This window comes from Martes martes, assembly GCF_963455335.1.
Source record: "Martes martes genome assembly, chromosome: 4".
In the NCBI taxonomy this organism is placed as follows: Eukaryota; Metazoa; Chordata; class Mammalia; order Carnivora; family Mustelidae; genus Martes; species Martes martes.
Window position 1 is genome coordinate 33,233,343 of NC_137891.1, and position 22,614 is coordinate 33,255,956.

The 22,614-nt window shown below is 44.9% G+C and overlaps 1 protein-coding gene across 2 annotated transcripts in view; it reads left to right on the top strand.

Moving 5' to 3' along the window:
* Positions 1-8,431: 8,431 nt before the first annotated feature.
* DPYS (dihydropyrimidinase) overlaps positions 8,432-22,614 on the top strand; it is an 82,711-nt gene continuing 68,528 nt past the window's right edge. For both annotated transcript variants that reach the window (XM_080801509.1, XM_080801508.1), the window contains exons 1-2: positions 8,432-8,782; positions 22,446-22,604. In XM_080801509.1, coding sequence (XP_080657635.1) covers positions 8,519-8,782; positions 22,446-22,604 — 423 coding nt within the window. In that variant the 5' untranslated portion in view covers positions 8,432-8,518. The remainder of the gene's footprint in view (positions 8,783-22,445; positions 22,605-22,614) is intronic.

Here is a 22,614-nt window from a genome sequence, read left to right on the forward strand (position 1 = left end):
AATTTCCTCTTGTGATTGAGTTCGAGCTTCAGAGCATTGTGGTCTGAAAATATGCAGGGAATGATCTCGATCTTTTGGTACCGATTGAGACCTGATTTATGACCCAGGATGTGGTCTATTCTGGAGAATGTTCCATGTGCACTAGAGAAGAATGTATATTCTGTTGCTTTGGGATGGAATGTTCTGAATATATCTGTGATGTCCATCTGGTCCAGTGTGTCATTTAAGGCCTTTATTTCCTTGTTGATCTTTTGCTTAGATGATCTGTCCATTTCAGTGAGGGGAGTGTTAAAGTCCCCTGCTATTATTGTATTACTGTCGATGTATTTCTTTGATTTTGTTATTAATTGGTTTATATAGTTGGCTGCTCCCATGTTAGGGGCATAGATGTTTAAGATTGTTAGATCTTCTTGTTGGACAGACCCTTTGAGTATGATATAGTGTCCTTCCTCATCTCTTATTATAGTCTTTGGCTTAAAATCTAATTGATCTGATATAAGGATTGCCACCCCAGCTTTCTTCTGATGTCCATTAGCATGGTACATTGTTTTCCACCCCCTCACTTTAAATCTGGAGGTGTCTTCGGGTCTAAAATGAGTTTCTTGGAGGCAGCATATGGATGGGTTTTGTTTTTTTATCCATTCTGATACCCTGTGTCTTTTGATTGGGGCATTTAGCCCATTAACATTCAGGGTAACTATTGAGAGATATGAATTTAGTGCCATTGTATTGCCTGTAAGATGATTGTTACTGTATATTGTTTCTGTTTCTTTCTGATCTACTACTTTTAGGGTCTCTCTTTGCTTAGAGGACCCCTTTCAATATTTCCTGTAGAGCTGGTTTGGTGTTTGCAAATTCTTTCAGCTTTTGTTTGTCCTGGAAGCTCTTTATCTCTCCTTCTATTTTCAATGATAGCCTAGCCGGATATAGTATTCTTGGCTGCATGTTTTTCTCGTTTAGTGCTCTGAATATATCATGCCAGTTCTTTCTGGCCTGCCAGGTCTCTGTGGATAGGTCCGCTGCCAATCTAATGTTTTTACCCTTGTATGTTACAGACTTCTTTTCCCGGGCTGCTTTCAGGATTTTCTCTTTGTCGCTAAGACTTGTAAATTTTACTATCAGGTGACGAGGTGTGGACCTATTTTTATTGATTTTGAGGGGCGTTCTTAGCATCTCCTGGATTTTGATGTTTGTTCCCTTTGCCATATTAGGGAAATTCTCTCCAATAATTGTCTCCAATATACCTTCTGCTCCCCTCTCTCTTTCTTCTTCTTCTGGAATCCCAATTATTCTAATGTTGTGTCGTCTTATGGTGTCACTTATCTCTCGAATCCTCTCCTCGTGTTCCAGTAGTTGTTTGTCTCTCTTTTGCTCAGCTTCTTTATTCTCTGTCATTTGGTCTTCTATGTCACTAATTCTTTCTTCTGCCTCATTTATCCTGGCAGTGAGAGCTTCCATTTTTGATTGCACCTCATGAATAGCTTTTTTGATTTCAACTTGGTTAGATTTTAGTTCTTTTATTTCTCCAGAAAGGGCTTTTATCTCTCCGGAGAGGGTTTCTCTAATATCTTCTATGCCTTTTTCGAGCCCGGCTAGAACCTTGAGAATTGTCATTCTGAACTCTAGATCTGTCATGCTACCTATGTCTGTATTGATTAGGTCTCCAGCCTTCGGTACGGCCTCTTGTTCTTTTTTTTGAGGTGAGTTTTTCCGCCTTGTCATTTTGTCCAGGTAGGATTTGCTTTCTCCTGCTGTGGAATTCCGCTGTTCTTGGTGACTGAAGTTGGTTTTGGATGGTTTCTTGTTGATCTTCTGGGGGAGGGGCCTGTTGTAGTGATTCTCAAGTGTCTTTGCCGCAGGCGGAATTGCACCGCCCTTGCCAGGGGCCGGGCTAAGTAATCCGCTCGGGTTCGCTTTCGGGAGCTTTTGTTCCCTGAGCGCTTTCCGTAGAGTTCCGGAGGACGGGAATGAAGATGGCGGCCTCCCAATCTCTCGGCCCAGAGGAGCCGAGAGCTTGGGGTTCCGCTCCTCAGTGCGCTCTCAGAGCAAAGCGCCCAATAGCCCCGCCTCCCTGGCTTGCGGTCGCGCCTCGAGGAAAGCAGTCAATTGTTGGAGCTGGAGAAAAGCGCCGGGTCGCTTTTGTCTCCGTGGCCTCCGGCCGCGCTCCGAGCCCACCCAGCCTGCGACCGGCACAAGGTAACCCCGGGCTTAGAGCTCACTCCTCGGCTTTGTCGCTGTAGCCGGCTTCCCCGCTCTAATACCTGCGAGCTCTGCGGCACTCAGACACCCCCAGTCCTTCTGTGACCCCGCGGGTCCTGGGGTTATGCTGACCCCGCCTGGGTTTCCCCCCAGTTTAGCCTCTGGAGCGATGTCTCCCAGTGGAGCCGACTTTTAAAAGTCCCGGTTTTGTGCTCCGTCGCTCCGCCGCTTGCCGGGTGCCGGCCCCTCCCCCCGGGGTCTATCTTCCCGTCGCTTTGGATTCACTTCTCCGCAGGTCCTACCTTTCAGAAAGTGATCGATTTTCTGTTTCTGGGATTGTTGCTCTTCTTCTCTTCGATTTCCCGTTGGATTTATAGGTGTTCACAATGGTTAGATAAGCTATCTAGCTGATCTCCTGCTACCCGATGTCGTCTCAGCCTGCTACTTCTCCGCCATCTTGACCAATAGTTGGCCTTTTCAAGAAGCCATCTAGTGCTTTATTCTGGCATTTACAGTTACTTATTTTGCAGTAGGATTTGTTGATTGTTTTTCTTATCACTTGAACTTCTTTGAAGGCAAATGTGTGAATGGAAAAGGAAATAAGGCTGGCACTCAGTCTGGAGCTCCAAAAAATTCTAAAAGAAATTTTTTTTTAAAGATTTTATTTATTTGACAGAGAGAGAGATCACAAGTAGGCAGAGAGGCAGGCAGAGAGAAGGGGGGAAGCAGGCTCCCTGCTGAGCAGAGAGCCAGATGCGGGGCTCCATTCCAGGACCCCGAGATCATGACCTGAGCCGAAGGTAGAGGCTTAATCCACTGAGCGACCCAGGCACCCCTCATCAAGAGTCTCTGATGGCTTGTTTCCCTCTCTGCTTTTTTTCTTTTCCCCCTTCCCGTATGTTCATCTGTTTTCTTTATTAAATTCCACTTATGAGCGAAATCATATGGTATTTGTCTTTCTCTGACAGACTTATTTCACTTACCATAATACACTCTAGCTCCATACACATCATTGCTAATGGCAAGATTTAATTTTCAGATGGCTGAGTAATATTCCCCCATGAAGATGACTTTTAGAATGAAAGTAGGTGAACTCTTCTGCAGATACTTTGCGGCTCACTTTGTAATCAAGTCAAAAGTCAACAAAATGCAAAGGACAGAAAAGAGATAGTGGTTTCCCAGAGCCAGGGCTGGGAGCAGAGATGATTGGCTGTAAAGGGGCATAAGGAAACTTTGGCCGATGATGGAAATACTCTGTCTTGATTGTGGTGGTAGCTGCATGAGAAAAGATTGCGTGTCTTTGTCAAAATTCATAGTACTATATGCCCAAACAAGATGAATTTTACTTTCTCTATTTTACAATGTTTTTATTAAAAAATTTTTAAATATAAAATATAATATTCAAACTCTATTTTGGTCTATGCAACAAAAAGTCTAAATAGTATTTTTTAAGTGCTTTTCTCTTGCTTAGAACGGTTAAAAAGCTTAACCAAGAATCCACAGATGGTAGGTGATAAGCCAGAACTCAAAGGCAGATCAGTTAGGCTCCAAAGTGCAAGCTGATTCATTCATTCATTCTTTCTTTCTTTCTTTCTTTTTTCTTAGACGCTTTGTAATCCATGGAGCACTTTCCTTATTTCCTTAAGTATTATTATATTGCTGGAATAAGTTTGGCTAAAAAAGACAAAAATAACTTGGAAACTGTGGCACATTCTGAGTGAGTTACAGGAGCAGGAGAATTTCTGGAAGTGCAGGTTAGTGCTGTTGGCTGATGGGCAGAGGAAAGCTCCGAGCAGAGCCCAGTGTTCCTAGGTCACCACTTGAGAAGGCAGTGTCTTTTTGTTCAAGGGGAACAATGACAGGCACTAACAGAGGCTGAATTAAGGGCCCCAAAGATACCCGGATATCTTTCTAGATCCTGGAAACTGTGAATGTTGCCTTCTAGGGAAAAAGGGACTTTGCAGATGTGAAGTTGAGGATTTTGAAAAAGGGAGACTATCCCGGGTTACCTAGGTGGGCCCTGACTAGAATCAGTGTCTTTTTAAGAGGGAGGTCAAGGAAGATCTGACATAGAAGAGAAGGCAATTATAATCATGGAGGCAAAGATGGGAGTGATGGGGGCCACAGCTAATGAGTATTGACCCCCCAACAGCTGGAAGAGGCTAGGAAGCAAATTCTCCTCTTGGAGGTCCCAGAAGGAACACCACTGCGCAGTTTGACTCTGGCCCAGTGGAACTGACTGGGCTCTATGACCAAAAAAGACTAAATCTGTGTTCACTCAAGCTGCCTCCTTTGTGGTGCTTTGTTTCGGCAGCGGTAGGAAACGCAGACGCGCTGCTGGAGCCTGCTTTCCCAGGGCGTGCCTAAAACTGGCAGCTTCGCATCAGAATATTGTAACAAACAAAAAAACAAGCCAAAAAAAAAAAAAAAAGGTTTTTTTCCTTGAGTTTCTTGGACTCACACAATAACACGTCTGCAAGTTTTCCCCCAAGACAGGCCAATGTGGGTGTGTTGGATATGATGCATGAGACTTGTTAATTTGTTACCAAAAAGGCCACTTTATAATATTACTTATTTATTTATTTATTTTACCACTCATGACCTTGGTTACATGAGCAAGAACAAAGAATGGCTTGGTCATAGAGTCATCACAGTTGAGGGGACTACGGGCAGCTCTGATGCAGCCCATCACGGGGGCCAGAGGTGTGAAGTCAGTGTCAGGGACGTAGGATTTCACTCCTGGATCCTCGTTTATCCGTTCATGTCATCTGAGGCCCCAGTGCAGCCAGGAGATGAACATAGCTTTGGAATCTGGATTCACATTATGGGTAAATTACAGGTTCCAGAATAGCGTACCTCCAGTATTTATTGTTGTGTGACTTTGGGCAAACCATATGACCTCAAAAGGTTCATCTATTAAAGGAACAAACAGCACTCAGGTCAAAGAGTTGTTGTGGGGGTGAAGTGAAATAAGGCACATCGAGTATTTGGACCAGTCCCGACCTGACGTGAGTGCCTGATAAATGTTAGCAGCCGAAGCTGGTATCGTTATTCAGGTCAGCTATCTTCTTCTACCCAGGACTGGTGCTTCAAGGAAGAATGCCCTCTGGAGCTATGAAATGACCAGCTTGCTCTCGCTCCCTCTCTTTCTGTCTAGCCCTCCAGAGTCAGGGGACCATTCCCACCCACCAAGCAGGTCATTGCTGAGCAGTGAAAAAATGTCATCCCTGCTCATCATCAGCACACAGACTCCAAGATCATCCCCACCCATCTTCGTCCCCACATGACTACAGGTTATGCACTCTGTAGGCACCCTTTCCAAGCAGAACGCTTCTGCTTCAGTGGAGGGACCAGAAATAAAATAGTCCTGAATCTCAAAGGCAAGTCCCGTTTGGTCTCGAAGTTACACGCCTTGACCCGAGAAGGACTGAACTCTAGGGCTCTGCAGGGCCCTCTCTGGGTGAGCTTCTGTCCCTGTTCACAGAATCACAAAACTCTAAAAGCACAGAGGGTGGGTCCTGTTAACCTAACTCCTTGTTTTTTAGTTGAAGAAACAGAAGCCTGGAGAGTAAGTGACTCAACCAAGCTCATCATCATCATCAGAGCCAAGATTAGACTCCTAATTCCAATTCCTCAGTTGATTTTCTTCTACTTTGACTGTCCTTGCTGCCTACTCACCTCTTTGATCACTGAGCTATAACCTCATTGTCCTGCCAGGGACTTGGATCCCAGGGTGGGACAGAGAACTGGGGATTCCTGCAGACCCTGGCTGGGGCATGCTTTCTGGAGACGCCCAGTCCTGTCCTGTCCTTTCCTCAGTGTTGCCGGCACACCCTCACCATCCCTTCCCTCTGCCCGTGGACAATGGCTTAAGACCCTCTAAAGGCCACGGGAGCCTAGAGCAGGAGCGGGACAGTTAGAAGAACAGGGAAAGCAAACTCCTGGACCTCAGGCTAGCTGAGGACTTAGATACCACTGGGCCCAGTGGATTTGCTTCCCCATAAACACAAGGACTCAGTGAAGGAAGTCACGATTTTCTCCTCTACCTTGCTGCCCCTTTAAACCATAAGTCAGGGAGGGTTTCTACGGTTAAGCATCAATCTTTGAAATCCTTTGAATGTCAGTTCGCCCTCTGAGGAGTGATTTGCTCCCCGACACACTTTGTTCTGTGAGTCGGTCAACCGGAGTCCTCCCCAGCAGGAGGAACGCAAAATGGCGGCCTTGCTTCCCACCGACATCCTGTCTGTCTCCCAAATCCTCGTCCACTGTAGACCTCTGAAGGAGGAGGCAGGTGAACAGGACGAAGCAAAGCCAACAGGACAAGTCTCCGAGGACATGCTCTCTCCAAGAAGAATGCTTGCCCGGGCTCCTCCTGCCCGGTGAGCTGGTGTGAGACCCGGATGTTCACCAGAAAGGGAGCTAACTCGTTCTGCAAGCTAACAATGCATCCTATTTTCCTAGGGTGGTGTGTTATTTGAAAGGCTTGTAGGAGTTTCATTACGTTTATAATAATTCCTTCCACCCTTAGCCAACACCCTTTTGATAATAATCGTATTACGTTCTTGGATTTCTTGTTCCTGGCTTGATGGCCAAATCCGGAATTTGAAATTACTGAGGCTTTCTAATTTTTAATCATTTTGATGTGTGTGTAATCTGACAGCTGAGGAAATTTGGCAATACCTTGCATTCCGTTATTGAAAATGACATCCCTGAATTCACATGGGACCGCCTCATCTCCAAACTCAAAGCTGTCTTCCCAGCCTCTGTCAGCTATTAAAAGTAACAGAAGACCCAAAGTAAACCTACTTCCACAAACAGGGGAAAGTCTAGGGAGAGGACTTGAAGCATGGATAGTTTCAGAAGCTTCAAGAATGTGAGAACCCAGCCTCTCTCCATCTCTCCTTCACGTCCTCTATGTTGGCTCTGTTCACTTAAGAGCCATGTGGTTTGCATGGCTCCCAGAAGCCTCTTATTTATAGCCTTTCAGGTTCAAGTCCAGCAAGAAGGAACAAGCTCCCCATCTGTTCTACCTAACAGAAGATCTGCTATCACTGGGCACAATCAGTCAGCTTGGGACATGTGGCTATCCCTGAACCCATCACTGGTTCTATCAGACTTCATTTGCCATCACCTCCCCAAGCCTTTGCATACTCTGTTCCCACGACCTAGAATGCCATTCCTCTTCCCACCCCTCATCTCTTTATGTCCATGTCCTCTCTGCCCTGGTTCAAATATCACTTTGTGAATCTTCGATATCTAATTTTCTTCAAGACAAAGTCCACTTTCCCTTTCCTCTAGACTCTTTATCCTCTCTCAAAGGCAGAATTTTCTGTTTTACATATTTCGTCATATACTGAAATGTCTATGTGTGTCACCATTGGCTCTTGGCTCCTGAGGATAAGAATGTCATTTTTCTTTAACACTTAACCCTCTATCTAACCACCCCTCCACCCCAATGGTCAGTCCTTACAAAGCCAGTATTTGTTAAATAAGTTTGTATGGTATTCCCATTTTATCAAGGTACATTCACAACCATCACCTTATCTGCTCCTCAAAGAGGGTCTGGAAGGGGAGAAGTATTATCTCAGATTTATGTACGAGAAAACGGAGGACCCAAGTCGGTGAGAGATTTAATAGAAGATCTCTAAGCCAGTCAAAAAAAGAAAGAAGAAAAACCTGAGGAAAATCCCAGATCTTTAGAATTACATTACCTGCTGTTTTCCATGAAGACCCTGCTGGTCTGCACTGCATCATTAAAACCTGGAGAAGAGTTGGTATCAAACAGCTTTAGTTTCAAATAAGATTCAATGTTTTCACTCTGAACTTTCACACTGTGTCTGCCGATGACTGATTTGTGGGATGATTTGCTCCTCATATAAAGAATATTTTTACATGGAAATCCAGATCAAGTGGTTCTTTCTGGCGTGGGTGTTACCTTTGTTGCTGTAGGGGTTTCTGAGTGTGTGTGTGTGTCTTGGGACTGATGCGTTCATCTTCCAGGGAAGGGATAAGGTGGATTTCCTCCCCCGCAAAGTGCCTTTTCTTATAAAGGAGAACAGACGTTTACACTCCAAGACTTTGGCTTCCGACGGCTCAGACCCCCAGGCTCGGGGCGCAGTACCCCGGGGCGGGAGCGGTGCTGGGCCGGCCCGTAGCTCCAGCCCAACCCTCCCGGGGTGGAGTCCGCCCACGCCAGTCTATAAACCGGCGGGGCCGCGAGGGCTCCGTGCTCGTCCGCGCTTCGGGGCCGGAGCCGGAGCCCAGGGTGCCGGCCGTCCTCGGGGAGCGTGAGGAAGCACCTACCCCGCAACCCCCCGCCATGGCGGCGCCGTCGCGGCTCCTGATCCGCGGGGGGCGCGTGGTCAACGACGACCTGTCGCAGGTGGCCGACGTGCTGGTGGAGGACGGCGCGGTGCGGGCGCTCGGGCGCGACCTGCTGCCCCCCGGGGGCGCGCCCGCCGGTTTGCGGGTCCTCGACGCGGCGGGCAAGCTGGTCCTGCCCGGCGGCATCGACACGCACACGCACATGCAGTTCCCCTTCATGGGCTCGCGGTCCGTGGACGACTTCCACCAGGGCACCAAGGTACCCGCGCCGCCGCGCGCGCCTCTCGGGTCTCCCCCCGGCTGCCGCCGCGCTCCTGGGGTGCTCGCCGCCTGTGCCGTGCGGAGGAGCCGGGGGGACCCGGAGCGAGCCCGGCAGCGGCGACCGACGGCTGGGGAGCCGGGCTTGACCTTGCCCCCGCGCGCGCCCTTCCAGGCGCCCCTTCTCGCGGCCATGGGCCCAGCTCTCGTCGAGCCAGACGCCCTCGGCTCCTCCGTTTGGGTCATTTGACAAGTTTAAGGCGACCTAGCTTCTCACCCTCATTGCTGCGCGCTCTGGGCTCCCCCGCACTCCCCTCCCCATTGTCACTGGTATCCTGTGGAAGTCCACAAGTCTTTCATAATACGTGTAGAATCTTTTGGTTTTGTGGGCGCTCCCAGCCGTTTTCTCCCCGTGTGCCATCCCCGGCCAAAACCAAAGGAAAAACCCATTCACCCAGTGGTTACTGCCCTGACTTCCAAGTTCACAGCGTGCGCTGGATGGCGGTAAGTCTGGGCAGTCTGGAAGCCCACCGTGACCACAATCTTTGCCTCCACCCTCCAGTAGAAAAGACACAATCGTGACCAGAAATTAGAAGAGAAATATTCCAGGATGGTCTCGGAGCACTCACATTGGCCCCAACGCAAGCTGGCCCCGTCTCTTCTTAACCGGCTTGCCCAGGGGCCGTCAAATAGGGATCAGATTCCTGGGGCTTGAGCCCCCGCAGCTGGGCTGATGGTGCGCGAGTATCAGTTACCAAACCCAAGGGGGAGAGACTTGGGTTTCTCTAGACACAAAGGCCTAGAGGCTCTGGTCGATGAAAAGATCCTTAAACGTTTCTCCAGAGCTCCTGAAAACAAGATCTGGAGATGAACCCGACTGCCTTACAGCTCCGTAAAGTTAAAACCCCACTCAGCACTTTGGCTGAAGCCCGGCCCCCAGCCTCCTTGAGGCTTTTGCGTTTTGGAGCTGCAGGGAGGAAAACGGCTCTTTCCAGAGTGACAGTACTGCCCTCCTTAAAGCCTAAACCCTTGTGTGTGAGACAGATGAGGCTACTTAGTCGTGCAGGCGTTCGCTTGCCTTACTAACTTTTCTCAAATAGCTTTGTGCTCTTCACACACCCCCTCCACATTTCTCACTCATCTATGATTTTTTTTTTTAAGATTTTATTTACTTATTTGACAGAGATCACAAGTAGGCAGAGAGGCAGGCAGAGAGAGAGGAAGGGAATCAGGCTCCCTGCTGAGCAGGGACTCAATCCCAGGACTCTGGGATCATGACCTGAGCTGAAGGCAGAGGCTTAACCCACTGAGCCACCCAGGCACCCCTCTCACTCATCTCTGGTTGAGAAGGGTGTTTAATAGAGAGAAGAACCATTTGACCCAGAGAGAGGCGTCTGGGGCGGGCTGCTCACATCAAGATTTGGAAAGCTTAGTCCTAGTTACTAATTATTAACCTTTCCCATCAGAGCAGTGGTCAAAGTCTTTTGTAGGATGTATCATTATCTGTTGTGAAAATTGAATATGCACGTTGCCCTTTTGTTAAAAAGTAAAATTTCCTAAAATTCAGTGAACTTTTTTTTACATTTTAAATAAAATTTTCAGATATAAAAGCAATACATGATTGTACAAAATTGGAAAAAAAATATTACCCATAATCTCAACACCATGACAGTTGTTTTGGTGTATTGCTTTTATGCTTTCTAATATGCTTTATTTTACCTAATTGAGATTGTATTATGCAGGTATGTATGATTGTGTGTGTAGGTGTGTATACCTGTATATAAAATTTTGTGACCTGTTGTTTACAGTTACGGTAGACACACTTTCTGTTATCAAGGTTCATCATTAACCAAGTGCTTTGCTGATGGCAGGGCACTCCTTTGATGTCCCCATTTGGCAGGTGCAAAGCTGCTCCTTCTGGCTATCAGTTGCCAGGCCCACTAGCATCACTTCCCTTCATCATCTCCCTTTTTCTCATCAGGGTTCTAGAGATGCTGCCGGGAAGCTGGTTGGAATGTTCTAGAGGAAGAACATTTCCTTCGCTTTCTCAAGATTATCTTGAGATTATCTCAAGATTATCTTGTGCCCCCAAGGGCCTGAAAGGTGGTTCTTAGTCTTCTATCTGTTGTTCTTTGGCCATTCAGGGATTCCTAGCAAGGAGAGATTTACAATTCTAGGCAGGTCTTTGAAGCTTATTATAGTAGTGTAGTCATCAACATTTGAAAGAACTTAACCACCAGCTGATTCTCTAGGTATTTCCAGACTTAAAGGTTGTCAAACTATTAAAAAACATGTTCTTCATGAGCTTTTGGTCTTAATTAAACAATACACTCAGAGATGTTAAGGTCAAAGATTTAGGAAAGGCTAAATTCATGTTGAACATTAAACAGTACTCACAAAGACACTGAGTTACAAAAGTCTACTTCAATACTGGTTGGATCCCAGGAGATAACCTCTCCTGCACCCAGAAACAGAGGAGACTCCATAAAAGGGAACTAGATGGGTAAGTACAGATAAACATGATCATTAAAGTATTGGCCTGAGTTCTGAAAGGAGAACATAATGGAGTCACCTTGTCCTCTTTTATAGAATCTTTGCAATAATCCCCAAGGCAATGTTGGTCGAGTTTCTAGTTCAGGGAAATAGAAACAAAGAAGTCTTTTGTAGATGTTAATGGTGCTGTAGATTACACTTGAAAAGTAACATTTATTTTATCCAGCTCTCACCTCCTGCTAGACACTGGGCTAAACTATTCATCTGCCAACACTTTCAGGGGCCATTATCTCCTTTTGCAGTTGAGGAAACTGAAATGTAAGTCACCTGCCTAAGGTCACACACCAGTAAGTGACCAAGTGGCTCTTCAAATTCCTTACTTCCCACCATTGGTACAGCTCCTACCTACCAGGCTCTCTTCCTTTCTGAAACCATTGGGAAAACGTGTGATGTTTCAGTTTGTCCCAGTGGTAGGTGATGGGATGAAAATACTGGGTAAGTTGCAAAACTGAGCAGTCATCCTTAAGGAATGGAGTAGCCCTTCCCCTTCCTAAAGCTAGAGGCAGTTAAGGTTATCAAAACAAACACACATCTCAGGCATTAGGTTTGTGAAGCATTTGTACATACATTTATGGCCACATCATCTCCAAGGATACAGAAATGGGGACCTTACATACAGAAAGCTGTAAAGGAAAAATGATATATGATGCTTTCAGGAGATGGGCTCTAAGCGTTGGCTTTCTGCATGCCCTAGGCTGATCGTCTATTACATCTGACACGTAGAAGGGATAGTGTTTGTGATATTCTATTTATTGATCACCAGATTGTGATGTGGTCCAGTTTAAGAAATGAAATACACAGGTCAACCAAAGGTTAACGTATTTTGTAAATCTCATTTATGGCAGAGGTTGGGTTAAAGCCTGTAATTGATTTACTTAATTACAGGTAAAAGCTTTCTCTCTGATGTAACTAATAGAAATAATGTTCTGCTTTAAGGAAATCATATTTCATCTTGTTGGTCTATACTAGATGTACAGTCGTCTTCCAATAATTCAATATCCATGAGGAAAAACAATGAGGTTTTTTTTATTCAAATGGAAATTGCGAATTAGATATAGTTGAAGGAATTATGACTTTGCTTTTGCTACATCCTGTGATAAGAGAGTAAATTACAAAAGCTCAGCTAGTTTTCAAATATATATTTATTAATATTCAGAATGTATGCAGCTTGGAGTAGATGGGCTCACATTAAAAATCTGGCAGCATCAGTAGCTGGCAGAAGGGTTTTTTTTTTAAATTGGGAAAACACACAGAATACTTTTTTGTGTATAGGACAAAAAGTCTTCAAAATTATCAAGAAAGGAAATTACACTTTACTCTGGAGCTTTTTGGTAAAGTGCCATCAAGATGATTACTTATAATAGGGCAGTGGAAGGTATGTGATTAAGCATGCATTTGTGGCATATTTATAGAATTTCTTCACCATGTAGGAGAACTGCACTTGTGAAAACTTGATCGCAAGCCAAATCCCCTTTTCTGTTGCTTGCAGGAGCTCTGGGCTGGGCTTCAGAGGCTGTGTGTGCTGACTGTGTGTGACCTTGGGCAAGTCACTTCTTCTCTCAGGGTTAACATTATCTTGTCTGCATAATGACACCTCTGTCAAAAGAACAACTTCAATTAAAAAAAAATGTTGGCAGTCATGAGAACAATATACACTATTCATTATCCAGACCTATAGGAAATTGTTGGAGCATTACAATTGCTCAATATATATTAGTTTCCTTTTTTAAAAAAGGAAAATGCAATTGCATGTAAAGAAAATAACATTTAAGTCATATATTTAAACATTTTTAACATTTTAACATTTTGCTTCCTGTATTTTCCATGCTTTTCTTTCTGGGGGGCATATAAACATTTTCTGCTGAATTTTGCATACTCTTCAGAGATAGCCTTGTTCATCACACATTTGTCCGGGACCTTGACTGTCATTGGAGAATGTGATTTCCATGGCCCCGTTATCCTCGCCGAGGTTGAGTCTCAGAGCTTTCTCTCTAGTCTTGGTGTCTCTGTGCATCAGGCTACTATTTCTGCCTGTCTGAGGGTATCACAACCTGGTTGTCCCACAAGCACTTTGAACTCAGCATTTTCCAAACCAAATTCATCCTTCCTTCCTAATGCGCTACCCATTTTTTCATCCAGTTTCACAAACTGTTTATAGCTTGCCCTTCCATATTCTCAGTGGTGGACATTTTGGTGGTTTCTAGGTTTTTATTTTGGTTTTTGGGTTGTTTTGTTTTTGTTTGTTTGTTTGTTTTTGCTTGTAAGCAATGTTGGGACAGAAATTATTGCATAGATTCTTGATAATTGACCTAGAAATCACCCTTCAGGGTGAAATGATGGGACCGAAGAGTATTAGATCGGTCTTAAAGGAGTTTAATACATACATTCAGACTCTTCAGTTTGTGCTCCCATGTGCAATACATTATAATCCTCATTTCACTGAATCCTAGCTAATTGTAGCTACTGCCTTAAAAAAATCAGTGCCAATTTAATTGGAAAAATGTAGAATTTTTTAATGTTTTTAAACAAGCATTTCTTTCCTTATTGGTGAAGCTGAGTTTTGAATGTTCTCGTTGTGCTAATAGTTTGCCTGTTCCAGCTCTAGGAGTTTATAATTCTATGATTGCCTTGAGTGGCTCTTTACTGATTACAGAGTTAATCTTTGCACTCATCAGAGGAAGAAAAAGAAACCTCCAAGGTTAATTTGAAACAACTTGATGTTAAATAGGGTCCTACTGAGGATGTTGTGTGCTAGGAATTCTTTCACTGAACTTCACAAAATCTGGGGCGTCTTCTTTCAGTTTTCATACTTGAGTTCTCTATGCTTTTCAGTTCCACTGCTTGTTCGCTCCCTCATTTGCCTGGCCAGGTGTTTTTAATGTCCAAAAAAGGTGGCGTAGAAATCAAGGTTTTCATGATGCTACTCTTGGGAAGAAAAAGTTTTCCTATAGCCTCTTAGGTTTGGTTACTGAGGCATGCAAATTAACAGACAAAAGACAGATTAACAAGAGAAAAGACAGGTCTTTAAATTTCACATACCTGTGAGTTCACAGAAAAATGTGATTCAAGGGGCAATTAAAATTTGGGGTTTATATGCCACCCTAACAGGGGAAACAAAGGGGGAGAAGGGCATGTATGGGAAAATAAATGAGTTTTAGTAAAGACCCATGAGCTCCTAAGAGAATAGGTGGGAGACATGAGAGTTTGTGACAAGGTCTGCTGAGGCATGGTGCAGGTTTCTAGTCTCAGGTGTTAAGAGCCAATCTTCCTTGGTGGTGAAACTTCCAGAAGGGGATTTATTACGGTTGAATTCTTTTGGGAGGCTTTGCTTTTAGGCAGATAAGGAAGTTCACACACACACACACACACACACGTGTGTGGCTATTCTTAAATACCTTCAGCTCAAAATGATTTTTATGCCACAGTGGCATACTCTGGATCTTGTCACTTCCATCTAATATGGAATGATCCTAAACTAAGTATTGTTCAAGTTGATGGTTGGGTGATATTATTTGAGTCAACAGATATTTCTTGGTAACCACTAAGTGGCAGCCATTGTGGTTGGGCTCTTAGAGTTGAAAAACATGGTGGTCTTTGTTCCCAATGGCAGACAGGCTAGAGACACATGGGGCTCTAATTTATGTTGGCTTTAATAATAAAGTATATACGGTATATATATGGTATATAAGTATATACGGTAGACTTTTGGAATTGTGGGCTTAATTTAGATGACTGTGACTATTTTTGAGTGAAAACTTAAGGTCTGGCCTTTTTCCCTTTTGCAAGGTCCCTTGTCCTAATGGCTTGCTGCATCTCAGGCTGTTTCTGAGCAAGTTATGTGGGTGATAAGTGAGCAACTACCCAGAGTCTACTGCTCACTTCCACTTTGTGCTTTTCCTATCACATCTCAAGTAACAAACCGAGGGAGAGCTCTTCAAGTCTTCAGTTATGTTTTGTTGCATCCAATAGAGAAGTTGTTTTCATGGTGGTCATGAGTTCCCAAATTCTAGGGATCTGTTCACATATAAAAACAAAGAACTTAAAAGTTGTTTAAAGTAAAACAAACTGCAATCTGAAAAAAAAAAATCATTTGAGGCAAATATGGATTCCAATCTGTTGTATTACCAATCCTGGCTAACTCTGATTAGGTAATAGGCTTTGGACAAAACTGCGTACTTAGCTTTCCTATGCTCTCAGAGTACACATTCCACATTAACCTTTTCCTAGAAGGAACCAGGAAATTACATGGCCAGGGTTAGCAATATTTTGAAGAAATGGCAAGTCACATTAACATGCAACTTACGCTGCTTTCTCATTTTCTGTTGGAAAAGAGAACCATCAGAATCACTCCATCTTATAGCTATTGGGGGAAATTAATTGATCCCTTCTTTTCTTTCTCCTGTTAAAGAACAAAAATTCAGTTGAGTAAATTTGAAGATCTCGTTGTCTTTATTAATTCCGAAACATACACACACACACACACACACACACACGTGTCTTTATTGATTCCGAAACCAGGCAGCATCCCATCTGGCAAGTAGAAAGAAGCTCCAAAGAGTTTACAAAATGGAAGGTTTTTATAAGAAAGAGAGTGGGGCAGGAAAGTTACTGGCAAAAGAGAAGAAAGGATTGTTCCATGAATGGTCAGTCTTCCCGAGGGGGAGGGACAGGGGGTCTTATCATGCAGATGATCTCATCTTACTTTGGGGGATGGAGAGGGCCCATGTGACGGATTATCTCATTGGTGCCGACCAGAAAATTTCTGACTACCTTTCTGAGGGAGGTTGAAACTACAGTTTGGTTAGGTATTAAGCCCTGTTTCGATGACTTGGCCTAGCATAAGTGATTCCATCTTGGGACTGTGATTTTTTAAACACTCCCTTAAACATTTAAAGAACCTTTATGTACCAGGCACTGTAATGGGCGTAAGACAGACAGAGATGAAACTATATCCATCCAATCAGGATCTCCCTAGAAGATGCTGGTGTGCAGCCAAGGTCACTGGACCCATGTAGAAGAGGGGCTGGGGAGAAGTGAGCTCCTTCTTACCTCTCTCACTGAGGTAGAAAGGAGCTCAGAGCTCTCCAAGGAGAGGGAGGGACGGTGTCACTGGAGTGGGGTGAATGGGTTGGGAGGGAGGTGACTCAAGAGCCAAGTGGAAGGGTCAGCTGAAGTTCAGCCTTATGGGATGTGTAATAATTGTCTCTTCTCCATCCTAAGAGCAAAGCGAAATCAGTGTAAGATTGGCAGTGGCAAGCATGGCCGGGGACAAGGTGACAATGAAGAAACTACTGCCTTAGTCCAGTTGGGGGATGTAGATGGCACTGGGCAGCAGAGGTGAAGATGCAGGAAGGAGAGAGATTCATGGAATATGTAGAAGGCAGCCCACGGGGGTTGGGGGAGAGCTGGGCCTCCCAGTGGGTTGGATCTGGGGATGTCGAGAAAAGAGAGAAATGTCAAGGGTGACTCCTCAGTCTGGTCTGAAGAGTTGGATGGACGATGGTGTGGCTAATATTTCAGAGTCGGGGGGTCGGGGGCATAAGGAAATAGGCAAATGTGGAGACCATCTATACAAAGCCGAATGTGCTTCCAGAGTTGGAACATAAACTGAAATCATGAAGTTTGTTTTCGTAAGTCTTAGCAACTATGAGAAAGCTGACAATTCAGTCCAGGGGTTCTCCCTAAGGCTCAGATATCTTCTTGGATTTCTTTCTGCTTTACTTGGGTTGACTGATCAGGTCCTATGATTGATTATAATGAGACCAAGTCACTTGTTTAAGGATGAGCTTAGAAATGAAAATTTGGTGACCCCATCAAAAGGAAGACGATGCTTGAGCTGCTTTCTGTAATGATTTACAACCTAATACATTCTTAAGTAGAATCTTGTGTTATATAATATTGTGACCCTGCTGTTGGTTGGAGTTTATCTCAATTTATGTTCTATCCCATTTGCACCTGATACAGCGCCTGCTCTCCTCCCCCCAAAAGAAGGCTTTAGATAAATTGGAAGGTTTTTCAAGGGAGAGCAGCCAAAGTAATTAGGAGCTGAAAGAATTGATTTATGAGCCAAGATTAGATAAGGTAAATACATTTTATTTGGCTATCCGACAAATAAAAGTGGAATGAAGTCAATCAGCCGTAAAAAACAAAGGAAACAATTCAGGTTCACCCAGAAATATGAGAGAAATTTTCACCCTTTACTGGTTCTCCCTCCCCTACCTAACTCTTCTCATTCCTCAAATGTTAGGTAAACCCTGAAGATTGTTTGTGAAGTGAACCCAAAAGGGTCTGACGATAAAAAACAGTTAAACAGATCCTGATACTATCTGAGGTGGGCTAGGGAGGTGATGTTCTGACCAGTCGGTCTGCTGAGTAAGGGAGATCTTCTAGGGCCCATTAGGGCATGGACATGAAGAAGCCCTGGTACAGGGCCCTTCCTTATGAATCTTCTAGGGCCATGTTATTTCAGTAGTGATTGTCAGTGATGAACATCAACAGAGCCGTATGAGACTGTTTCGTTTGTGACTTTCCAGTTGACAGTCTGGTGGGATTTGTTTCGTTTTGGAAGGCATTTGATTTCCTGAGTGCCTCGTTCACTTTATCAACCTCTGCATTTCTCAGAGGAGTGATTCACCCCTGACCTGGGGCAACTGGCTGGAAATGAGATCCCAGGACATGGTAGAGGGGCAGAGGGTTGAGGCCCAGAGTAGGCTGAAAGTAAGACTTAGCCCTCAGAGCTGCACGCTCCTCCATGTAACCTGGGGGTCATTCGACATCTCTGAGCCTCAACATCTTCAGCTGTGAAGTAAAAACCATCCCTACCTCACCAGACTGAAGCAAGGCTTGATTAAATGATCTAATGGGTAGAGGATGCTTAACCCAGGCCTGGGCACTTACCAGCTCTTCTTTGAAGAGGTCAGTACCTCCTGGGAGGAACATGTCTCCTTGACACTGTCTTGGGGATTACAGATCGCCGGCCGCTCTGGCATGTGGCTCCCCAGATCCCGTGGAAAGAAGGGGACATTTTAGGTCTTGAAATAATATCCGGGGATTTGAGATAACTTTGGGGAGTGAATGGACCCTGGGTAACCAGAGGCACTGGGAGAGGAGGGGGAGGAAGGAGGCTCAGAGGAGGCTGGGGTGCAGACCGTGGCTGGCCACTGGCCCCTGGTGGTGAGTAGCTCATGCCCCCCTGGGCTTGTTTTCCGTGCATCTGCCCACACGCTCTCCCATTCAGTAGAGCTTCTGTGTTCCGGTGTTGAGCAGAGGAGAGGGAGGAAGGGCATGGAGGAGAAACAGGACAAAAAGAAACAAAGGAGAGGTGAGTGGCAGTTCTCCTGTCCCTTTCCTGCTCCCAGGGAATTAGGGAGGCAGAGCAGGTGTGATAAATCCTGATTTGGGAGCTTGCAAATTGTAGCCCCAGGAATTTCGATCTGCTATCATTTTAGAAGATGGCCCTTTGACTATGACATCTGCAGTCTGGCAAGAAGACCAGCAGCAGTCCACACCCTCAGGACCCCTCAGGCATCCTCTCCAAGGTGACTGCCCTGACCTTCTCCTGCCCTTGATGGCTCCTCAGTGTCAGGTCTGTGTTTGTCTCTGTGCGTAGACACACAGAGCAGATGTGTGCCCAGGCACCACACATGCAGGGTGTTCCACACCACCCTCCTGCTGCCTCTCCACGCCAGAGCTGCAGCCTCCTTTGTCCCCTCGTCTGCCACCATCGGTCATCACAGTTAGAATCTGTTCATAGAGTCCTGTCGCCCAGGCAGATGGCACAGCCTTCTTCTTGTTGGAACCAGTGCTTTGAATCAACCCTAGTCTAGGTCTGAGTTCTGCCCTTTCCCACCTCATGCAAAGCTGCTGGCTTTTCCTCATGGGCCCTTCCTCAAAGTGACCCTGTGCTGTTGGCCTGAGAGCACGGGCTCTGGAGCCTGATGACCTGGTTCTGGTCCCGCTCTGGTCAAGTTATGTAAGAGTGCTCTGTTGGGTCTCCTCAGCCCCCAAATGGGGCTAATCATATTCCCTACTGCAGATCTGATGAGATGAGTCCAAAAGTTAGAGCATCTAGAACATCATAATAGTTCCCAGCACATAGTAAGTGCTCATTGCACATTAGATAGCGTTATGCTACTGGCCACTTCACATGTGTGTCCATATGCTAATTTAAATCTACACTTCCTCTGGTCTCTTTATTCTTCCCTCCTCTGAATTCCCGGTGGTCTTTCCCCTGGACCTCCTCTAAGGAGCTTAGCAATTTTTACTTCCCCTTGGCAATCTCTATACCATCAGTTCTTATAGGAGTATCCTGGCCACCCGTTACTACAAACTGATTATTTTACTATAATGATTCATTCATATTTCCATCTCCATCTACAGACTATAGACTCAACTGTAGACCCATGCGGAGAACTTTTGTCTGATTATTTGTGGGCTCTCCCACCCCCCTCACTCCATGTCATGGCTTACACGTGGTAGACCTTTTTTTTTTTTGTTATTTGTAATAGTTTCATGAAGATATAATTCATATATAACACAATTCAGCCATTTAAGCTATATCTTAATAGTGGTTTTTGGTATATTCCTGAAATTGGGCAACCATTACCACAATCAGTGTTAGAACATTTTATCCAAAAAGAAAGTAGGTTCGCCATTAGCTGTCGTCTCAACTCAACCCCTCCAGCCCAAGGCCACCACTGCCCTACTTACAGTCTCTGTGGATTTGCCACTTCTAGAGGTTTCTTACAAATGGAATCAGATGTGATCCTCTGTGACTGGCTTCTTGCACTCAGTGTAACGTGTTCAAGTTTCATCCACAGCCTGTGCCTATGTTTCCCTCTTATGGCTGAATAAGATTCCGTAGCGTTCCTCTACCGCAGTTTGTTATCCAGGCAACAGTTCATGGGCATTTGAGTTGTTTCTACTTTCGGACTATAATGAATAATGCTGCTCTGAATATTGGTATATAGGTTTCTATGTGGGTATGTTTTCATTTCTCTGGGTTACCTGCCTAGGATTGGACTTCCTGGCTCAGGTAACTGAGGTAGGGTAAGTCCATGTTTTAACTTTCTGAAAAACTGCTTTCCAAAGTGGTTGTGCCATCTTCTTTTATTTCCATAAGCAGTATATCTGGTTTGCCCACCTCCTGAATGTGGAAGACTTTTAATATGGAAAGAAAGGAAAGAATAGTTCTTTCAGCTTGATTTTATAGTTCAGTAGACACTAAAAAAGTACTTTCTTCTAACACTCTAATTAACAGCACGTGCTATTAGAAAAATGCCCTTCGTCCTCAAGGGATGTCTGTGATGTACTGGGTAGACACTTTAAGAAGGAAGGAGGCAAGAAGATTAATCAGCATTCAAATAAAAATACAGAGCCTGAGGATTTTTTTTTTCCTAGTATTGTCTTTACTGTAGTGAACCAATAGGGATTTCTTAAGAAACATAAAAAGGTATTGTTTGCCAGGAATAAGGCAATGTTATCTAAAGGTAGAGACAAAGCATGTGATCCTATATAAAGAAATTTTTGAGAGCAAAAAGAACTGGAGTAGGGCCAAGTGACTTAGAAAAAATAAAAATCTATTGAAGTAAGCAAGAATAGAGCTAGTAAACCAGGTGGGACAAGGGATCTCTCCGTGTATCTGGGCAGTTTCGCAGGAAGGGTGATGGATGTACAGATAGAGGGACCTAGGAGAGGGGCTGGTGGCTTCCCAGCTGGTAAGCACGGACTCTGAACTTCCAGCCCTGGAGTTAGTCAGCCTCCTTGGTCAGTGCCCAGCATGAGCATCCCTCTCTGCTCTGTTTTCCTCACCTACCTTGTTTGACCACAACAGTTAAAAGCACATTAATACCTTGTGATTTTAGTTTAAGTGAATCAATTTCAGTAATTCATCAAAGACACTTAATTAAGAACTTACTTTGCTTACTTTTAAAATTAATCGTAAGTTAACATGATCTATGATAATATACCAAGGAAAATATGAGTTGAGCCAGATCGCATGGGGCCTTGTAGACCATGTTAAGAAGACTCAACTTCATTCCAGGGGTGGTACGAAGCATTCAGTCTTAACCTTTGGAGTCAAGTGGTCACATTTGGGCTTTGGAATGTGCTTCTACTTGCCTCGAGGAGTTCGTATTGGATGGAGTGGAAGCAAAACTTGAGATACAAAGATCAAGGAGAAGAATGATAAGAGGTTGAACGAAGACCAGAGCAGTGGGGACGGGTTAGAGGGACCAGTCGGGAGTTAAGGAAAGACAAAGGTCACCAGTTGACTGTGGGGAATGAGGGTGACGCAGGCACTATGTGAGTCTCCCGGGATTCTGCGTGGAGCACGGGGCTACTAGAGATACAATTCATTAAGACCGATGCTCATGAAAAGAGACTTCACAATAACAAATATAATTTTCTAGAGAAGAAGGAGTTTTGTGTCTTCTCCATTTTTTTTTAAAGATTTTATTTATTTATTTGACAGAGATCACAAATAGGCAGAGAGGCAGGCAGAGAGAGAGAGGAAGGGAGGCAGGCTTCCTGCTGAACAGAGAGCCTGATGCGGGGCTCGATCCCAGGACCCTGACATCATGATCTGAGCCTAAGGCAGAGGCTTTAACCCACTGAGCCACCCAGGCGCCCCTTCTCCATTTTTCCATCTCAGTTTTTCCTTGCAGTCTGAGTGCGTTGTTTGGACCACAGCCATTTCCTTTTCATCAGGCATGTCATTTTTCAAAGCAATTCCAGCAATTTCAGTACTTCCAGATTTAATTTATGGAAAGTCTGTTCATGTCCTTCTGGGTCTTTTATTTGCTTATTTTTAAAGATTTATTTATTTATTTGTGAGAGAGAGGAAGAGAATGAATGAATGCAGAAGCGGGGGTGGGAGTGGGCCTCGATCCCAGGACCCTGAGGTGGTGACCTGAGCCGAAGGCAGACGCTTTACCAACAGAACCACCCAGGCGCCGCATGTCCCTCTGGGTCTTTTAAACCAGGAGCATCTGTGCAATTTCCTGGACCCCTCAAGCTTTCCCTGGGGCTTGCAAATGCATAGTGATCAAGGAGATAAATGACTCAGCTAGAAAATTGACGGCTAACCTGTTGAAACCCTCTTGTGATTCCAGGCTGCCCTGGCGGGAGGCACCACCATGATCATTGATTTCGCCATTCCTCAGAAGGGCGCTTCCCTCCTCCAGGCCTTTGAGACCTGGCGGAGCTGGGCTGACCCCAAAGTGTGCTGTGACTACAGCCTTCACGTGGCGGTGACATGGTGGAGTGACCAGGTGAACCACA